This window comes from Apium graveolens, chromosome 6, assembly GCF_009905375.1.
Source record: "Apium graveolens cultivar Ventura chromosome 6, ASM990537v1, whole genome shotgun sequence".
NCBI lineage: Eukaryota > Viridiplantae > Streptophyta > Magnoliopsida > Apiales > Apiaceae > Apium > Apium graveolens.
The window spans coordinates 21,887,171-21,903,794 of record NC_133652.1 but is presented as its reverse complement, the minus strand read 5'-3'; the positions used below and the strand labels follow the sequence as shown (position 1 = coordinate 21,903,794).

Sequence of the window (16,624 nt, the reverse complement as noted above, 5' to 3'; positions counted from 1 at the left end):
AGTAAATTTAAATTACAAGCTCGCAGAGAATATCTTATCAATAATGTGAAATATTTTAATAGTTTATCTTAATATAAATTAATGTATTTGAGGTCTTGATAGGATCAAGTCAATTGATTATTTGTATTAAAATTACTAAATTCACTGGTAGCGTAATTGTTTTTGGAAGTTGTCCCGGTTTTAAAAATATCGAAATTTGACATAAGATCTCACGAGATTTGTTAAAACTACGATGTTATATTAAATATATTTATTTTTCATTTTTCACTTGAAAAAACTAGTCTTTTAAAAACAATTCTTTTAGATAAGCAATATTCATTGATCAAGAAAATATTGTACAAATACTTTGAATTATTTTAATATTATAAAATATACAAATAAAAGTTATATCTTTACTATATTGTAGCGTTTGATTCAAGGGAATTTACCAAAATATTACTTTTTTATGAAAATATTTGTAAAAATACGGACAAATGTTGCATATGAGGTTGAACGGTTGCATATGTGGTTGCATATGAGATTGATCCGTATTTTGCAAATATTTTCTGCAACTTGGGTATTTATGCAAAAATTCCTTGATTCAATGCATTTTATACTATTTAAAGGGAAAAATATATATATTGTTCAATAATTTGAAGGAATTAACCCGTTCAACTGATACTTATAAAACTTTATCGAATTGAAAAATATTGAATTTTCGAAGAATAGCATACAATGTTATCAAATTATTATATGAAGATATATTAGAGTCGTAATTAAAGAAAATTAAAATAGTTTAAATAACGATATAATTACAATTTTTCCTTCTAGTTCTTGAAAAAAATAATGAATATCAATAATAAATCTTTACAATTTATACATTAATTTTATGTTACAACCATGATTAGTACTCGATTGCGTAAAAAATAGTTATGAATTGTTTGTCAGTGATAATGTGAATACCATATATAAGTTATTATAATTTATTTATTACATAATTTTAATTTTTGAATAATTATAAATGAATGTTATTTAAGTAATCAATTGTCTCGGTAAATGTTAATAATGAATATAAATGTACATAAATAATATATTTAGCATATAAATAATTGAAACCTTCAGAATTTACCAAGAAATGTAACATATGATAATTTACTTACATGCTGACACATACACATATAACTTAATCTTACCTTTACATACGTTGAATTTCAAAAAGTAACATTTTTCATTAAAATCAACTTTTATATTGACAGTATTGTAAATTTTACATTATTGTATATTATGATCGCAAGTTATCCTCATTTCAGTTATGCATTTTTTATCTTTTTAAATTGCGTAAGTTAATTGTAAGTTAGTCGTGAATTGAGCAGTACATATAGTTTATTTAAATAAAATTCAAAATTTTTGGTCAACTTTATATTGAACATATATGTTAATTTTTAGCTTTTTTATAAACATAATGACGACATTCTACAGAGTAAGTTTAATCATTTTATTTTAAACGTACATCGACTATCTTGTTTATATTCATTTATTTAATACAAATTATACAACACAAACAAGAATATATATATTTTGCTTAATGAGCTATATTAGAAACGTTATATAATTTGGTAATGTATTGTATGAAAATAATACATGTTGATAAAGAATCAACTTATATTTAATATACGTTAGATATTGTACAACATTTACAAATAAGAAAACAACTAAGAACATTATAATTGTATGACGCATAAAAAAATCTAGAAAATGACATGTACCTCGCACGGGTTATTATGCTAGTTGTATCATTATTGAGGATCATGATTGATGACTTTGTGCTTTAATTCATGAGGAAATTTGTACTATTTTTGAAGGCCATGATTGATGACGTTTTTGTCTTTTATGACGATTGACGTCACTTTATGTGACTAATAAATAATTAGTATATATAATTTTGTGCTAGCCAAAAGAATTTAATTGTCTTTTATTATTATCATAATTGTTGATCTTTGTTTGTCCTTTGTTAAAATTTAACTTTAAACGATTTTACATATATCTTTTAATTCTTTAATTCAAATTTTAAAATTATTCAATACATTTTTATAACTTTTATTCTTGATTATTTGTGTACCTTTTTGGGACTATAAAAAATGATTTTGCTATCTTGAAGAGGTTTTGTGCCATTAATGGTTTGTTATTGTACCTTTTATGGATGACCTTTTGATGACATAATTTTGGCCTTTATTGGCAATCATGTGCCATTTTGTTGGCTTTTTGTGTCTAACCAAATATTTTCTTTGGTTAGATTATCCGTTTGAGTAAATATTATTTTTTCTTTTATCTAAAATATTCTTCTTATTTATTTTATTCTCATTTTCAGGATGTTTGAAAAAACATAAATGAGTGTTCTATGATAAGACTGTAAAGTGATTAGCTACAATGGAACTCGGAGTGATGATATGGTATTCTTCTCGATAATCGGAAGAGTCTCAGATTTTAAAGCACAATCATATTGCCAATGAATTTGAATTCGGAGTACAATGCAACTTAACCAAAAATTTTGATAACACGAGCGATTTTACCTCTATCAGAAAAAACACTAGTTTTTTATTAGTTGTGTATAGGATGTACTCAGGCACTCTTTTTCCTCGAGTTTTTTCCCATTGGGTTTTACTCTTGCAGGTTTTAACGAGACCTTTTTGTGAGTTATCTCTTCAAACATTAAGGTTTTATTATCTAAGCTTCCGGGAACATTTATGCATGACCTTCGTTTAGATGATAAACACTTTCGGAATGAAAGATATGCTCTATCTTTGTCTATTATAATTTGAATACAATTCATCAATAAATTCATTAATTACTGAAAAAAAAATACTTGAAAAAACTTTTCCAAACTGATACTTATGATATTACGTGATGGGATTTGAGAGGAGTATCCTAGGTAGAACGACAATTTTGGAAACGACACGACTTACACGACACGAAAATTTAGTGTTTATGTTTGCATTTTCAGTACACGAACACGAAAGAACACGGTCGAGATTTAGTGTCGGTTTTGTGTTTAACCTTCGAGTACACGACACGACATGAAATATATAACATAAATAAATATTATAATTGAAATTTAATATTTTTTATAAATATATGTAAAATTATAATAAATGTATGCATATTTATTTTTAAAAGACTTCATTATATTGTATATAATTGAGATATAAATATATATTTTTCATATATTTAATATTTTTTTACCTAAAAATCTTGTTTTTTTTTAATTTATATTAATATTAAATTAAATATATATTAATATTCAGTTAACACGACACGAAACGAAAATACATGAACACGAATGTACACGATACGAAACGAAAATACATGAACACGAACACGATACGAAACGAAAATACAAGAATGCTAAACATGTCGGTTTTGTGTTTGACATTCAAGTACACGATATACGAAAATACACGACACGAACAAATTATCAGGACCTAGGGTAGATACCAACGGCCAACAGCCAACCCCCACTTTTTTAAACGCGGGTACATAAAGTCCTTTTGAAGTATATATGAGATAAAAAAAAATCCTTAACCACTGTTTTAGTATGACAGGCTTCAATTTCAAATTTTGGATCTTCATAATCTATTAATCTCCGTGTCTGCAGCCACTTCCTTAAAACTCCAACCGAGTTTAAAATATGGAACAAAGTATATACTAATAAGATGAAACTTATCAAAGCTCAACAACAGCATGTCACTCCAAGAATTGAAACTCAGACCGAGTTCACAATTTGTCCAGAGTCCAGTGTATGCAGCTACTTAAAATTTTCTTGGAGATTAAGCCACAGCAAATTATTGCTTACTATCTTATTAGTATTCTCTTTGTTCCATATTTCAATGATACCGGAAATCTAATCAAAACATATTTGTCTTCTAAATTTTTATATAAAAACTTTCTTACAGCATCGAACGATAAAGTAATAACATGATAATATTAAGATTGTGCCAGGAGAATATTTTCTGTAGTGATACAACGGCTAACGAAACGAAATCATAGATCGGGTGAAAACAAACAGACCCACACAGATATCTCAAATATATGATAACAAAGCAGTGCAGGCAATTACAACATTTAAGACCACAACTGGCAAGTTTACAAAAAATAACAGTCCTCTTCCAACATTTTATTGTTGGAGAAGGAGATGAACACTCCATTTACAGCATAAACAGCATCATAAGTATGAATATTTGATTCCACGGAGTAGGTATACAGTGAGAACCATGTATCCATCCTATACACAGGAGCGATAGGCCAATTAATTTTCTAAATTGCAAGTTAAAATTCGTTACAAATTCAGCTTTTTTACCAGTAAAGTAGCCATCAACACAAAAATCATTGATATCCTAGAGGCAAGGCTCCTTCAGCACTCCCCTCTTAAGTCAAGGATTCACATCCGACATCCCTACCTACATTGTACTTTAAATTCTAAACCATTGCAAAACACATAAAAATCTAAACCATTGCAAAACACATAAAAAAGCCTTGGATTAGCCTTGGCCGACACACTGAAAATATTAAACTGAACTATAATTCCACCTGAAGTTATAACAACTGCAAAATCACTGAAGTACGAAGTACGAACTAAGAATCACTAAAAACAATTAGCAGTGACATATACATAAAATTCGAAGGCAAAAAATAATGAAAAATTCAAATATCATATCATTCAATTCTTTAACAATTTAAAGTCAACTACAACTAACCCATATCTCAAATCAACCTCTTTCATTATATAACTATACTTGTTTTTCGTGAAGTCACATGGTTTGCAGTAGGGTTAAATATCAAAGTGGTCACCGAAGTGACGGGCATATATCAATTTCTTGATTATAGTTATCGGGGTCTCTAATGCACCACTTTAGTAGCCAATAATGACAAAGTTGTTAAATGTTAACTGTTGACCTAACGTAAAGTTAGGTGGCATAGTTGACTCTTCTGAATAGAATTAAAAATATAATATTAATTCAACATGTACATCCAGCTAAGCTATGGTATGTATCTATCATATATACAGTATGTCTGTATGTTTATATAAGCCACATCACTGAATGTTCGGGTCTTCATGTCAGCAGTTTAAGTATTCAACTATGCTAACTTACAGATAACCAAAGCAGCAAGGAGAATTCACAGCACTTCTAGGGATATAATCTTAAGATTTTATCATAATAATTGTTGAGAATACTGAGAGGTCTGACTTCTGAGTGTGTCAACAAAGGCGGACATGTGCACAGGTGTGCCAGCAGAAAATCCATGTGTACACAAGAGAGCTAGTTGTCATCCGAGCCCGCTGTCAACTCACTCAAACAGACTTTCCCTCCAAAAATTAGTTACAGAGACTGATAGAAAAGTGTAACCTAGAGATAAAGCCTACTATTTTAAGGTGTTAAAACTTTAAATTGCAGAAATATATGTTATTTAGAAATATAGTGATGCAGTTGTCGTTGTTCCTACAACATTTTCTGTGCCCATATCTCATAAGGTTGAGGGCTCGATTTCAGTCTTACCACATGATATAGGTAATATTGGTGGGTATAATATTGGTACTTGCACGTTTCTGTTGCTGCTCAACGGTGGGCCCTCTAAGTTGGTGACCTCTACTCAGGTTGAAAACGATGGGCATTGTGAGTTACAGTGAACTGCGTGTCTTTGTTGTTTCACGTTCGGCCAGGGAGATATAGATGAGTGAAAATAGAGGTAAGAGTGAACTGGTGAAGAGTAAAAAAAATTTTAAGCTTAGTTCAAAACTCTTGAGAGGAAAGAATTATAAATTTCTTAAGCTTAGTGTAGAAATCTTAAGTCCAGAACCCTGGCAACCAGGAAATGTCCCCCATCTGCACCACTACCCATTCCTTCCTTCATATACTCTTCTCCACTACTGATGCAACATTGAACACAACCTTGCTGCTGATATACGTTTGTGTATGTATCTGTTATATATGGTGGTCAGATGTGTTGTTACATATGGGTTTACTACTTGTGTTTATATAAATAGAAAATCAATATTTATCTAGTCACTTGCCACCTAATCCTCTGTTATTGTCTATTTAAACAAATAAAGTATACACGTCACGGTCAAAAAATTCCCGTCTGGTCAACAGTTAAAAATTAACGGGTACGTCATTACTCGCTACTAGAGTGATGCATTAGAGACGCCGATAACTATAATCAAGAAAGTGATATATGACCGTGACTTCAGTGACCACTTTGATATTTAACCCGTTTGCAGTATGATTTATAGTAGCTTTAGCTTTTCAAGTCAAAATTAAGATTGCTTGGTTTACTTTAAGCCCAAGTAAATGATCACAAAGATAGAATTCAGACTCCTTAAATTCTGCCATTACTTGTTCACTTTACTGACGGTTTGATACACAAATAATTCCCTGTATGATTGACATTTATGAACCCTAACATACAATACTTCTATCAAGATTTTAACAATGTAGTTCCTAACCAAATCTCTCCTCAATGACAACTGAACTAGCACAAACATCATTGTATTGTAAAAATCCCGATTCACGGGCTAGGTATACATTGAGGATTCCTTTGTCAAACAGGCTAATACACAAATCAAAACTCCCTAAAACAATCAACAATGTATATCAAGACAAATATACATACAAATGACAAACCATAACGGGAAATCGGGAACTTCTTTAACAAAATATGAAATTTTACATCTAGCACAAAAAGATGGCCGGAGACTAAAATTAAAAACCATGTACCTATACTATTAATACACAAGAAAATCTTTACAAATACCCTGGAACGACTAGCTAATCTATTTTCTGATTTGCAAGTCAAAATTCTTTGCAAATTCAGCTTTCTTACTAGTAAAAAAAGTAGCAGTCAACACAAAATTCATTGATAACCTAGACGCAAGGCTCCTTAAGCACACCCCTCTTAGGCCATGGATTCACATCCCTACTTCCATTGTACTTTAAAATCTAAAGCATTGCAAATACATATTATACAAACCGATAAAAATTACAGTAAGCGAATACTTCCGCAAAACTGAAACTGAACTAAAATTTCACCTGCATTTATAGTAACTGCAACACTACTCAAGTATACACAAAAAAATAAGTATATAAATTAATTTAGCAACAACAGATCATACAATTCAAAGGCCAAAAAAATGAAGAAAAATTTAAATATCATATCATTCAATTCTTCAACAATTAAGAGTCAACTACAACTAACCCATATCTCAAATCAACCTCTTTCATAATATAACTATATTAAATTTTCACATAAAGATCAAAACTTTGTGAAAATTACCGCATAAAATCCGAAACCAATCAACACCCATTATCAAGCTACAAATCATCATCATCTTTCTTCTTGGACTTGCGATAATTTTCCTCGTAGTGCTTGGCGATCACGAGCCCTGTTTTGTAAAGCTTGTGAATGTTTGGAACGTCGTAGTTCTGGGCAACGTAGACTCCACACACTGTGCCAAGAATGAAGTGGAAGCCGCTTCTGAGTATACCCATTTGATGAATTGGAAAGTTGGAGATGTATAGATACAAATTTTGTGTGTATAGTTTTAGGGTTTTGGAAGAATGTGGATTTGGGGATTTATTATTTGTAATTGATCTTTCCCCTTCTCCAAGCTGCGTATCGAAGGAGGGAATATTAATTTATTGTATGGACCTTTGAGTTAGTATAACATAATTATTAAATGCACTAATAGTGTGCTCCGTGCAGTAATGAATAATTATTGTCATATCCCTGATATTTTTGATGAGATTTTTATAGTTTTTTGGACATTCTTTGTCAATTTATTGTTGGCACAAAAAACATTGAAAGCACTTTATAAACTTTTGTTAGATGAATTTTTTTTGTCACAATTGTTAGTTGAATTTTAATTATATTATTAAACGGTAAAATTTATTTTTGTTATTTATCATTTTTTTAAATATATATATCTTTTTATGACCTATTTGTTTTTTATTTAAACTTGTTGTTTGCGTTAATCTATTTAATATATTTTAAATAAAATAATAAAATTTATTTTTAAATAACAAACATCAAATAGATTTAATATTTAACATAAAAGTTGAACTGATTAAATCAATTACAACCTTAAATATAATAAAAAAATAATTGTTTAATTGGGATTGGTTGATTTTGCTTAAACCGTGTTTTTACAAATAATTGTAGAAAACATTAAAATCCTAATTTTTTTTATACATAGGTAGTTTTGATAATTTATTGTAATTATTTATTTTGAAATAAAATACATTTCCGCATTTGTAGCTACGAGCTACGAAGTTAAAAAAAGGTGCACTTTAGCCTCATGAGTTCATAAGCTCCCCGCTACACACCTATCTATACTCTTCTTGTAAATCGGTGAACAAAAACCTGTCTTTAATACCTGAAGAGGGTGTTAATGTACTTTCAGATTAGCACCACCCTAGTATAAAACTATGATGGTGTGGGCCTTGATCGGTGGTTAAATAATTATATTTAATATTTTTTTGATAAATTATTTTTAATATTTGAAAATATGTTATAGCCTAGAGGTAATTTTGACAGTAATTTTTTAATTATACAATACTATATAATTAAACAGGATAACTAATCTATTATCTATTATTTATATATATAATAGAGTAAATATGGGGCTGGATGATACATTTTATTCCACTTAAAATTACTAAATTACCCATCATTAATTAATACAAATAATTGTTATATTTAATGTCATGTATTAATTACACAAAAGTCATTATTACTCCTTATTAATAAATATCAATAATTGTCATATTCAAAAACATATGTTAATTACACCTAAGTCATTAATATTAATAATTCATTTATTATTGAATATTAAAAACCTATAATTATATATCTAAAATTTAAACATATTTGCCTCTACATATATTAAATTTCTATTTTTTTAAAGTACCTATATAAAATAAATTTATTTTTAACAAATAAATTTAATATATGTTAGTTGATCTGAAAATAATAATGTTGGTGTATCAAACATTAAATCCAAAAAAATATAAGAGATGTTCTCTTTGTTGTAGACTAAGAAAGAGTGGGTTATAAGTGAGTTTTATAATGAAGTTGAGATTCATTTATATGGTCAAATAGAATATAAACTAATATTGGTTTAAAGATTTTAAATATATATGATAAAATATTAAAATATCAAGTTCATTGTAGTTACATCAATGCTTTACAATAACAAGGTGAATTTTATATATTTTATATTAACCAGTTTAAAGATTGTTTTCAGAGGTAGGCCTGTCAATGAAGCGAAAATCCGATCCGATCCGAGGCCATTTTAGTGGATATGGATCGACCTATTAAAAATCCGATCCGAGATCCGATAAGAAATGAAGCGAATATGGATTTAAGTCGATCTGATCCGTTAATAACCCGATCCGGTTTATATATATATAATGTAATAAAAATATTTTTTAATAATTCTAATTTTAAACGTATTATCCTCGAGTGAAGTCCCATTATCTATATTTCGCTCAGTTCAATCTCTGTAGTCTAATCCATTTCTATAACTCTAGTTCTTTTACCTTTTAAAGCCGCATAACCCATGTCTCAATTCTTATAACACTTTTATTTTTAAGTCAAGTCCCGTTATCCTCGAGTTAAGTCTTATTATCCTCGAGTCAAGTCACATTATCTATATTTCGTTCGGTTCACTCTCCATAGTATAGTCCATTTCTATAACCCTAGTTCTTTTACCTTTTAGAGCTGCATAACTCAACTTTCAATTCATATAACACTTTCATTTTGCAACATCAATTTTTTTCATTGTTAGAATTAAAATACCGTACAACCCAAAAGTATGTTTGTTTCAAAAAGCGAATTTTAGTTCGTAATTTATCTTTGGACTTCGTTATATTCTATTTGTATTTTAATATTTTTCGAAATTGTCAATTTTAAAAAGATTTTGTAATAATTGAAGTTAAAAAAATACATAAATGGAGCGGATATCCGATCTGAAATCCGTGATCCGAACAGATCCGGATATGGATCGGCCTATAAAAAATCCGGAGCCGATCCGATCTGAATCTGAATCCGAAAAAATAAATGGATATGGATATGGATTTAGGCCGATCCGATCCAAACCCGATCCATTGACATACATATTCAGAGGTATAAATAAAATATTTATAAAATTACTACAATGTTACAAAAATCGGAAATTTCACCGATAAATTGATGGAAGGCAACCAAACGATATTATAGAGAAAAAATGAAGCATAAAACATTTTTGTCATTTTCGGTCAAAATCGCCAATTTTCCGATTAAAATTTGACGAATCAAGCTCATGTTTTGAGGCGCTGCATAGAAGAAAATGAAGAAGCTCAACCTTGAGTTGATGAAGAGCGGCGATTTTAAATTAAGAAACCAGTGACTGCCGATTTGAAACCGGAAAGATAATAGAAGATGACAAGGAAAATGAAGAGAGGCGTACAGATTATTAAGGCTGTTGTTATTTTAAATAATAATGCACACAAAACATTCTTATAACTTGGTATTGATATACAAATGACAACATGGAAATTTTACATATCTCAAATATAATTATTTTACTTATATATTTGAAAAATATATAAAAAATATGTTCGATTTTATTCCGATTTAACATTCCGATAAATTTCCAATTTTTGATAAATCGCAAATCGGTAGTTCAACCAATTTATTTCAATTTCCAATTTTTATAACCATGAATTACTGAACTAATTATTAATATTTTTATCATAGAATATGAAGTATATTGAAAAATGTATTCATATTGTCAATTGTACAATATTACATTTAACATGTTGATTTTCATATTCAAACATTTTCTGATAAGGAAAGTAAAAATTACCTCATATTCATTGTATCACTAATCGTACCATGTAAACAACTGAAGTAAGTCTTTAATTAACTCCATAATATTTCATTCTTATGAGTTGTAATTATTTTTAGAGAAACGCGTGTTTCCATTTGTATTATATATATTGATCATATATTTTGATTTTATTAGCGCACATTCATTTTATTTTGAGAGAAAATATGTTAATTATGTCACCAATCTCAATTTCATAAAGAGAGATATTTAGTTAATCGATCTATCAGGAAATAACATGAATATATCGTTAGTAATTACAGTCAAACTAACATCAATTCACGTAATATAGAGCATGCCCGTGCATTGCACGGGCTATAGAGCTAGTTAAATTAAAGTGACAAGTTAAGGATAAATTGTGTAATTTGGAAGTTTGTGGGACATCGAAATAGTTAAGTTAGCGATATGTACAATTTGTTAATTTTCTTTAATATTTAATGACGGAAAATGATGATATATTAAAATTTAAGGAGCATTTGATTAGTAAGAAGTTTAAAATGTCAGCAGAATCTAGTTTTGAAAGTAATAAACTGAGATCGATTGATTCCATTAAATATTAAGGACAATTAATAAAATATACTCATAACTTTAATGTTATATTAATACCGTTTTCAATTCAATGACAAATTTGATATATTAAGAGCATATGCAGCGTATGATCAATTCAACAATTCATGGGTTTTATTAATGGATTGATTGAGAGTGTGGATGCACTAGTTTGTATTTTTAGTCCATCAATTTTCAACGGTCCATTAGTCCATCAAGTGAAACATTAATAATTAATGGACCAATTGGAGGGGTCTATTTTATTTATATATTTTATCAAGCAAAAGTGATCAAATGGCTTTAACAACTATAAATTTGTTGCACAACAAGGTCTATAATATTAACGGTAGCTTATTTACTTATAAATATGGCATTTCTTGTGTTCATTGTATACACACGAAATTTTATTGTACTCATATTCTTAACTTCTCAATCTCATTTTCTTTCACATTTTCATATTTTTATACATATAATGGGTACTAATTGACTTACTTCCGAATAATTACAATTATGTGTTTCATGGGCTCGACAATCTGTTGTTCCGATCACCGGTCGAATTTCAAACAAAAATATTTTATGGGGGTGAATTCATGAGGATTATGAAAAAAATTGGTGTGGCACTCCCGAGAATCCTCATGTGGAACCTCGTTCAAAAGTTACTCTTGACTCGCACTTTGCACCGTTAAAGAGAGCACTAAAAAAATGGCAATGTGCCCAAAATCAAGCTAGGAGGCATAGTGCAAGCTAGGACTGTAATTCGAGTCGGGTGGCTCGCGAGCTCGCCTGGCTCGAACTCGTATAAGTGGTCTCGACTTGGCTCATTTAGTTAAACGAGCCGAGTTCGGGCAGAAATTCCGGCTCATTTAATTACCCGAACCGGCTCGACTTGACTCGTGAAATTAAACGAACCGAGTTCGGGTAGAGTTTTAGGCTCGATTAAGTGTAAAATTAAACGAGCCGGCTCGCCCAACTCGTTAAAATCGACTCGTTTAGCTAAACGAGCCGACTCGACTCGACTGTGAAATTAAACAAATCGAGTTCGGGCAAAATTTTAGGCTCGATTAGTTAAACAAGTCGGCTCGGCTCGATTAATCTCGGCTCGAATTACGCCCGGCTCGAAACTCGGCTCGCTCGACCCGAATTACAACCCTAGTGCAAGCGGAACCAATTTGGTGGATGAGGTCAGATTTTTTTTTTAATATGATATATTATTTGAGTGATAACTTAATATGCATAATTTGTCATTTTAATTAGATAACCCAAACTCAAGGATATTATTTCAAGGAGATGAACAAGCCATTTGACAAATGGGAATGTTATGAAACAGTTTCCGCACATCCTCAATTTTTAGACGTTCCCACAAGTTCTTTGTCATTTCAACGAAACTTTCCAACACAAATGGAATCACCAATTAATTTAAATAGTGATGATTACATTGATGAAGAAGGTTTCACGACTCCAGAGTCTAATCGGTAAATAGAAGGTCCTTCTAGTCCGATTAGACCCATGTGAGTGAATGCGTCCAAACAAGCAAAAAAGAAAGAAAAACAAGCTATGACCAAAAAAGATGAGATGTCTATAACTATTTTTAATAGTATACAATGTAACCAAAAACAACTTGTGAAGGCCAACAACAAAAGAGATGAGGAAACCCTTCAGTTATCGAGGGAGATGTTAAAACTTGAGAAATGAAAGGAAGCAAGACATGAAATACTTGATGCTCTAGAAGAACGAAAAGAAGAAAGATTGGCAAAAGGAATGGCTATTGAAGAATTAAGGGAACAAACAAAGATCATGACAATGGATACTAGCCAAATGACTCATAATTTGAAGAAGTGGTTTAAAAGAAAGAAGGCTGAGATCATGGGACATGTGGATGAGACGACTAGTGATGGTGTTTACGTTCCTCGATTTGACGATAATTATTATGATTAGATTCAGTTATGCTTTATATTTTTTAATTCAATTATATACTCAGCTTTTTATTTCAACCAGGTGTTATGCTTTTTAATTTAACTATGTAATATGCTTTTAAATTCGATGAAAAAAATTTATTTAAATTGTGGTCCTTGCATTGAAATCGTCAAGTCGTACATTCTAAGAGATAATAATTTGACATCTACAACTATTCACTGGCTTCTATTGCCCAGTTGTACTCTACCAAATCATTCTGGAGCATTGTATGGACATAAGCTAGTTCTAAGTTCTCAATACGATCCCAAAATGCCTATTGATTTCTTCCATCTCTTTGTACCAGTGCAAAAGGAATTCGATTACCATTACAATCTACTGGCCCATCATAAACCTGTGATGCTAATGGATTCATTAGATCTTCTTCCACTGACTTCACAAATTCATCTTCCACAAATTCATCCTCAACTATCATGTTATGCAATATGATGCAAGTAATCATGATACTTCTAAGTGTGTAACGCTTATGCATCAGAGCATCGTGACGAAGAATTGTCCATCGAGATTGCAAGATACCAAAACACCTTTCTACATCTTTGCGATATGCCTCATATTTCTTAGCAAACAAGTTTTGTGATTGAGTAACAGGATTTGATATGGTTTTTACAAATGTTTCAGGATAAATCACATTAGCAAGATAATAAGCATTGTTGTTTCTTTTGCCATTTACGTGAAACGCCACCGTTGGGCTATTTCCTGCGATGACTTTATCAAATACGAGAGACTGACCTAAAACGTTAATATCATTTTGAGCTCCAGACACACCGAAAAAAGCGTGTCACACCTAAGTGTCATAGGAAGCGACGACCTTTATAATGATAGTAGGGTGTCCTTTTCGACCACTATAAGCTCCGCCCCACCCGTTCGGACAATTCTTCCGCTCCCAGTGCATACAATCGATACTTCCAATCATACCTGGAAATCATCTTTGTTCGCCCCTTGCTAGAACCTTCTTAATCTGCAAGTGTTGGAGCACGAAGGTACTCTTCACCAAAGAGTCTTTCCACTTGCTGACAAAACTTTTTCATACACTCAAGTATAGTTGATTCTCCCATTCTACATATTTCGACACATTGATCAGCTGTTGCACCGTAAGCTGGCATTCGTAATGTAACAATCATTTTTTGTTGGGGTAGCAAACACAATAATCCAATTGCATCTGCTTTTTGATGCCAGTAGGAATCTTTAGTGCAAAGAGTTGTCATGATGCGATTGAAAATATGAAGGCACATTCTATACCTCCGACGGAAGTCGTCTTCACTGAATATTGGACGAGCAACAGAGTAATATTTTATAAGATTCTTTCCTCTCGATAGCCTTTATCTATTATGATTGGAAGATTTGCCAGACCGTGAGCCGTGTCCCTGTGCTTCATCAGAAATGTCGATGAAGTCCATCACCATTGCCGATTTGGTGACCATGGAATTCATGATTTCAGACTCTTTTTGACTGTGTTGTTGCCTCTGACTTAACAATATTTTCAATGTATTCATTTTGACAGAAAAATGTAATGATTTTGAGATACTATTAGAAGATCATGATATTATTTATGGACAATTTTTCTATTTACAAATTTAGATAAGACACGTATCTTAATGTGATTTAACGAAAATCTTATCAGAAATTTAAATTTATCCACAATCTTATCAAAAATTTAAATTATTCAACAATATATTATTGGATACTATTTGTGGGGCCGTTAAATAATAGAGATAAAATTAAATTTATGATAATAATGTAATTATTTTTTGATGAGTAGTAATCGATGAATTGATGGAGTTATGTGGTTGTATAAAAACTAAGAAAAAAAATGAATTTAGTGTGAATAGTAATTAAATCTATTGATTCAATTGATGAATTGATAGACATTAGAGGTGCATATGCTCTGAGTTGACTTGCGTAACTAACGAGTTAGTTAACGCTTTCTTCTTTTTGAAAAAAAGATATTTCATTAAACATCAAGAATCTGACAGTATTGTCTCCAACAACAGATCTAGAGGAGACAGAAAAATTCTGAAACTATTTAACTCACAAGGAACTCTAGCCATGTTATGAGCTACCTTGTTAGCTACGTTTCTAATAAAACTAAGAGAGAATCGTTGATTACACATCAAAATTTCCCTACACTGCTGCACTATATTACAAACCTCAAAAATGTTCTCTTGACCATATTGCACTGCTTGGATACTAAGAAGTGAATCACTCTCAACAACTACCTTTCCAGGTATAGTATCTCTGGCTCATAGTAATGCTTCGATAATGCCTGTGAGCTCTGCTTCCAAGACTGAGAAAGCTCCAGCTTTCTTCATAACCTTCGCCGCATACTGACCTAGATGGTTCCGAATAACCATACCCATTGAAAAAGAATCCTGGCCTACCACAATAGCAGCATCAACATTAAGTTTAAAACTTTCAACTTCTGGAGGCTGCCATTTTCGATAATTCAGATGTCTGTTCCCATTTCCATTTTTTGTATCCGGTGATCTTTTATTAGCTGCTTGCCAATCCATAATTTGTTTCTTACTCCAGCCCATAATCGCTTCTGGGGTCATAGTCTTACCTTCAAAAATACTTTTGTTCCTTAAGAACCAAATTCCCCACAAAACTTGTGAAATATTTATAAGCTCCATTTTAGACCCCTGTGCTAACTTTTTTAAGAGCCAATCGTGACTACTTTCTATGTCCCAATCAACAACATTAATACCAACTTGTTGCCCCCAACTTTTCGCAAAAGGGCATTCAAAAAATAAATTTCTGAGATGCTCGATTTCCCCAGTGCACATATTGCAGATGATAGGGGTTGGCACACCCCTTCCCCTTAATAAGTTTCTAACTGGCAGAGTATTTCGACAAAATCTCCATAGGAACACTCTAATTTTGTGGGGGATTTCCAATTTCCAGATAACATTCCAGCCTTTAGATTGTTGAACTTCTGCCATAGTTGCTTGACTCTGACACCACGTATAATACCCAGATTTCACCGTGTACTTTCCATTCTTTGAATGAGCCAGGCCACCCTGTCTCTAGTACCTCCCTGTGGAATTCGGGTCCTCAGAATAGCATCAGCGTCTTCGCTACTAAAATGCAGTCGTAACTTATTTTCATCCCATTCCTTGGTTTGTTCATGGAAGAAATCACACACTCTCAACTTCATGGCCTCTTCGGATATTTGATTTTTATCCATAGAAAAATCCTGCTTTGATCTCAACC

At 31.3% G+C, this 16,624-nt stretch overlaps 3 protein-coding genes across 4 annotated transcripts in view; all 3 read right to left on the bottom strand.

Annotated features, from left to right (window-relative positions):
* LOC141668091 (autophagy-related protein 8C-like) overlaps window positions 1–16,624 on the bottom strand; it is a 68,708-nt gene that overhangs the window by 20,852 nt on the left and 31,232 nt on the right. The window lies entirely within an intron of this gene.
* LOC141663977 (uncharacterized) lies at window positions 4,005–7,686 on the bottom strand. Of its 2 annotated transcripts, none has more exons than XM_074469826.1 (2): window positions 7,306–7,686; window positions 4,005–4,258 (listed from the first exon to the last, which is right to left on the bottom strand). In XM_074469826.1, the coding sequence occupies exon 1, from the start codon at window positions 7,518–7,520 to the stop codon at window positions 7,344–7,346; it is 177 nt and encodes a 58-aa protein (XP_074325927.1). In that variant the 5' UTR covers window positions 7,521–7,686; the 3' UTR covers window positions 4,005–4,258; window positions 7,306–7,343. The 2 variants fall into 2 exon arrangements, with proteins under 2 accessions (XP_074325927.1, XP_074325926.1); XM_074469825.1 differs by lacking the exon at window positions 4,005–4,258 and adding an exon at window positions 4,285–4,433.
* On the bottom strand, window positions 15,655–16,353 carry LOC141664743 (uncharacterized). Its single transcript, XM_074470696.1, has one exon. It carries the CDS (start codon window positions 16,351–16,353, stop codon window positions 15,655–15,657), a length of 699 nt encoding a protein of 232 aa, XP_074326797.1.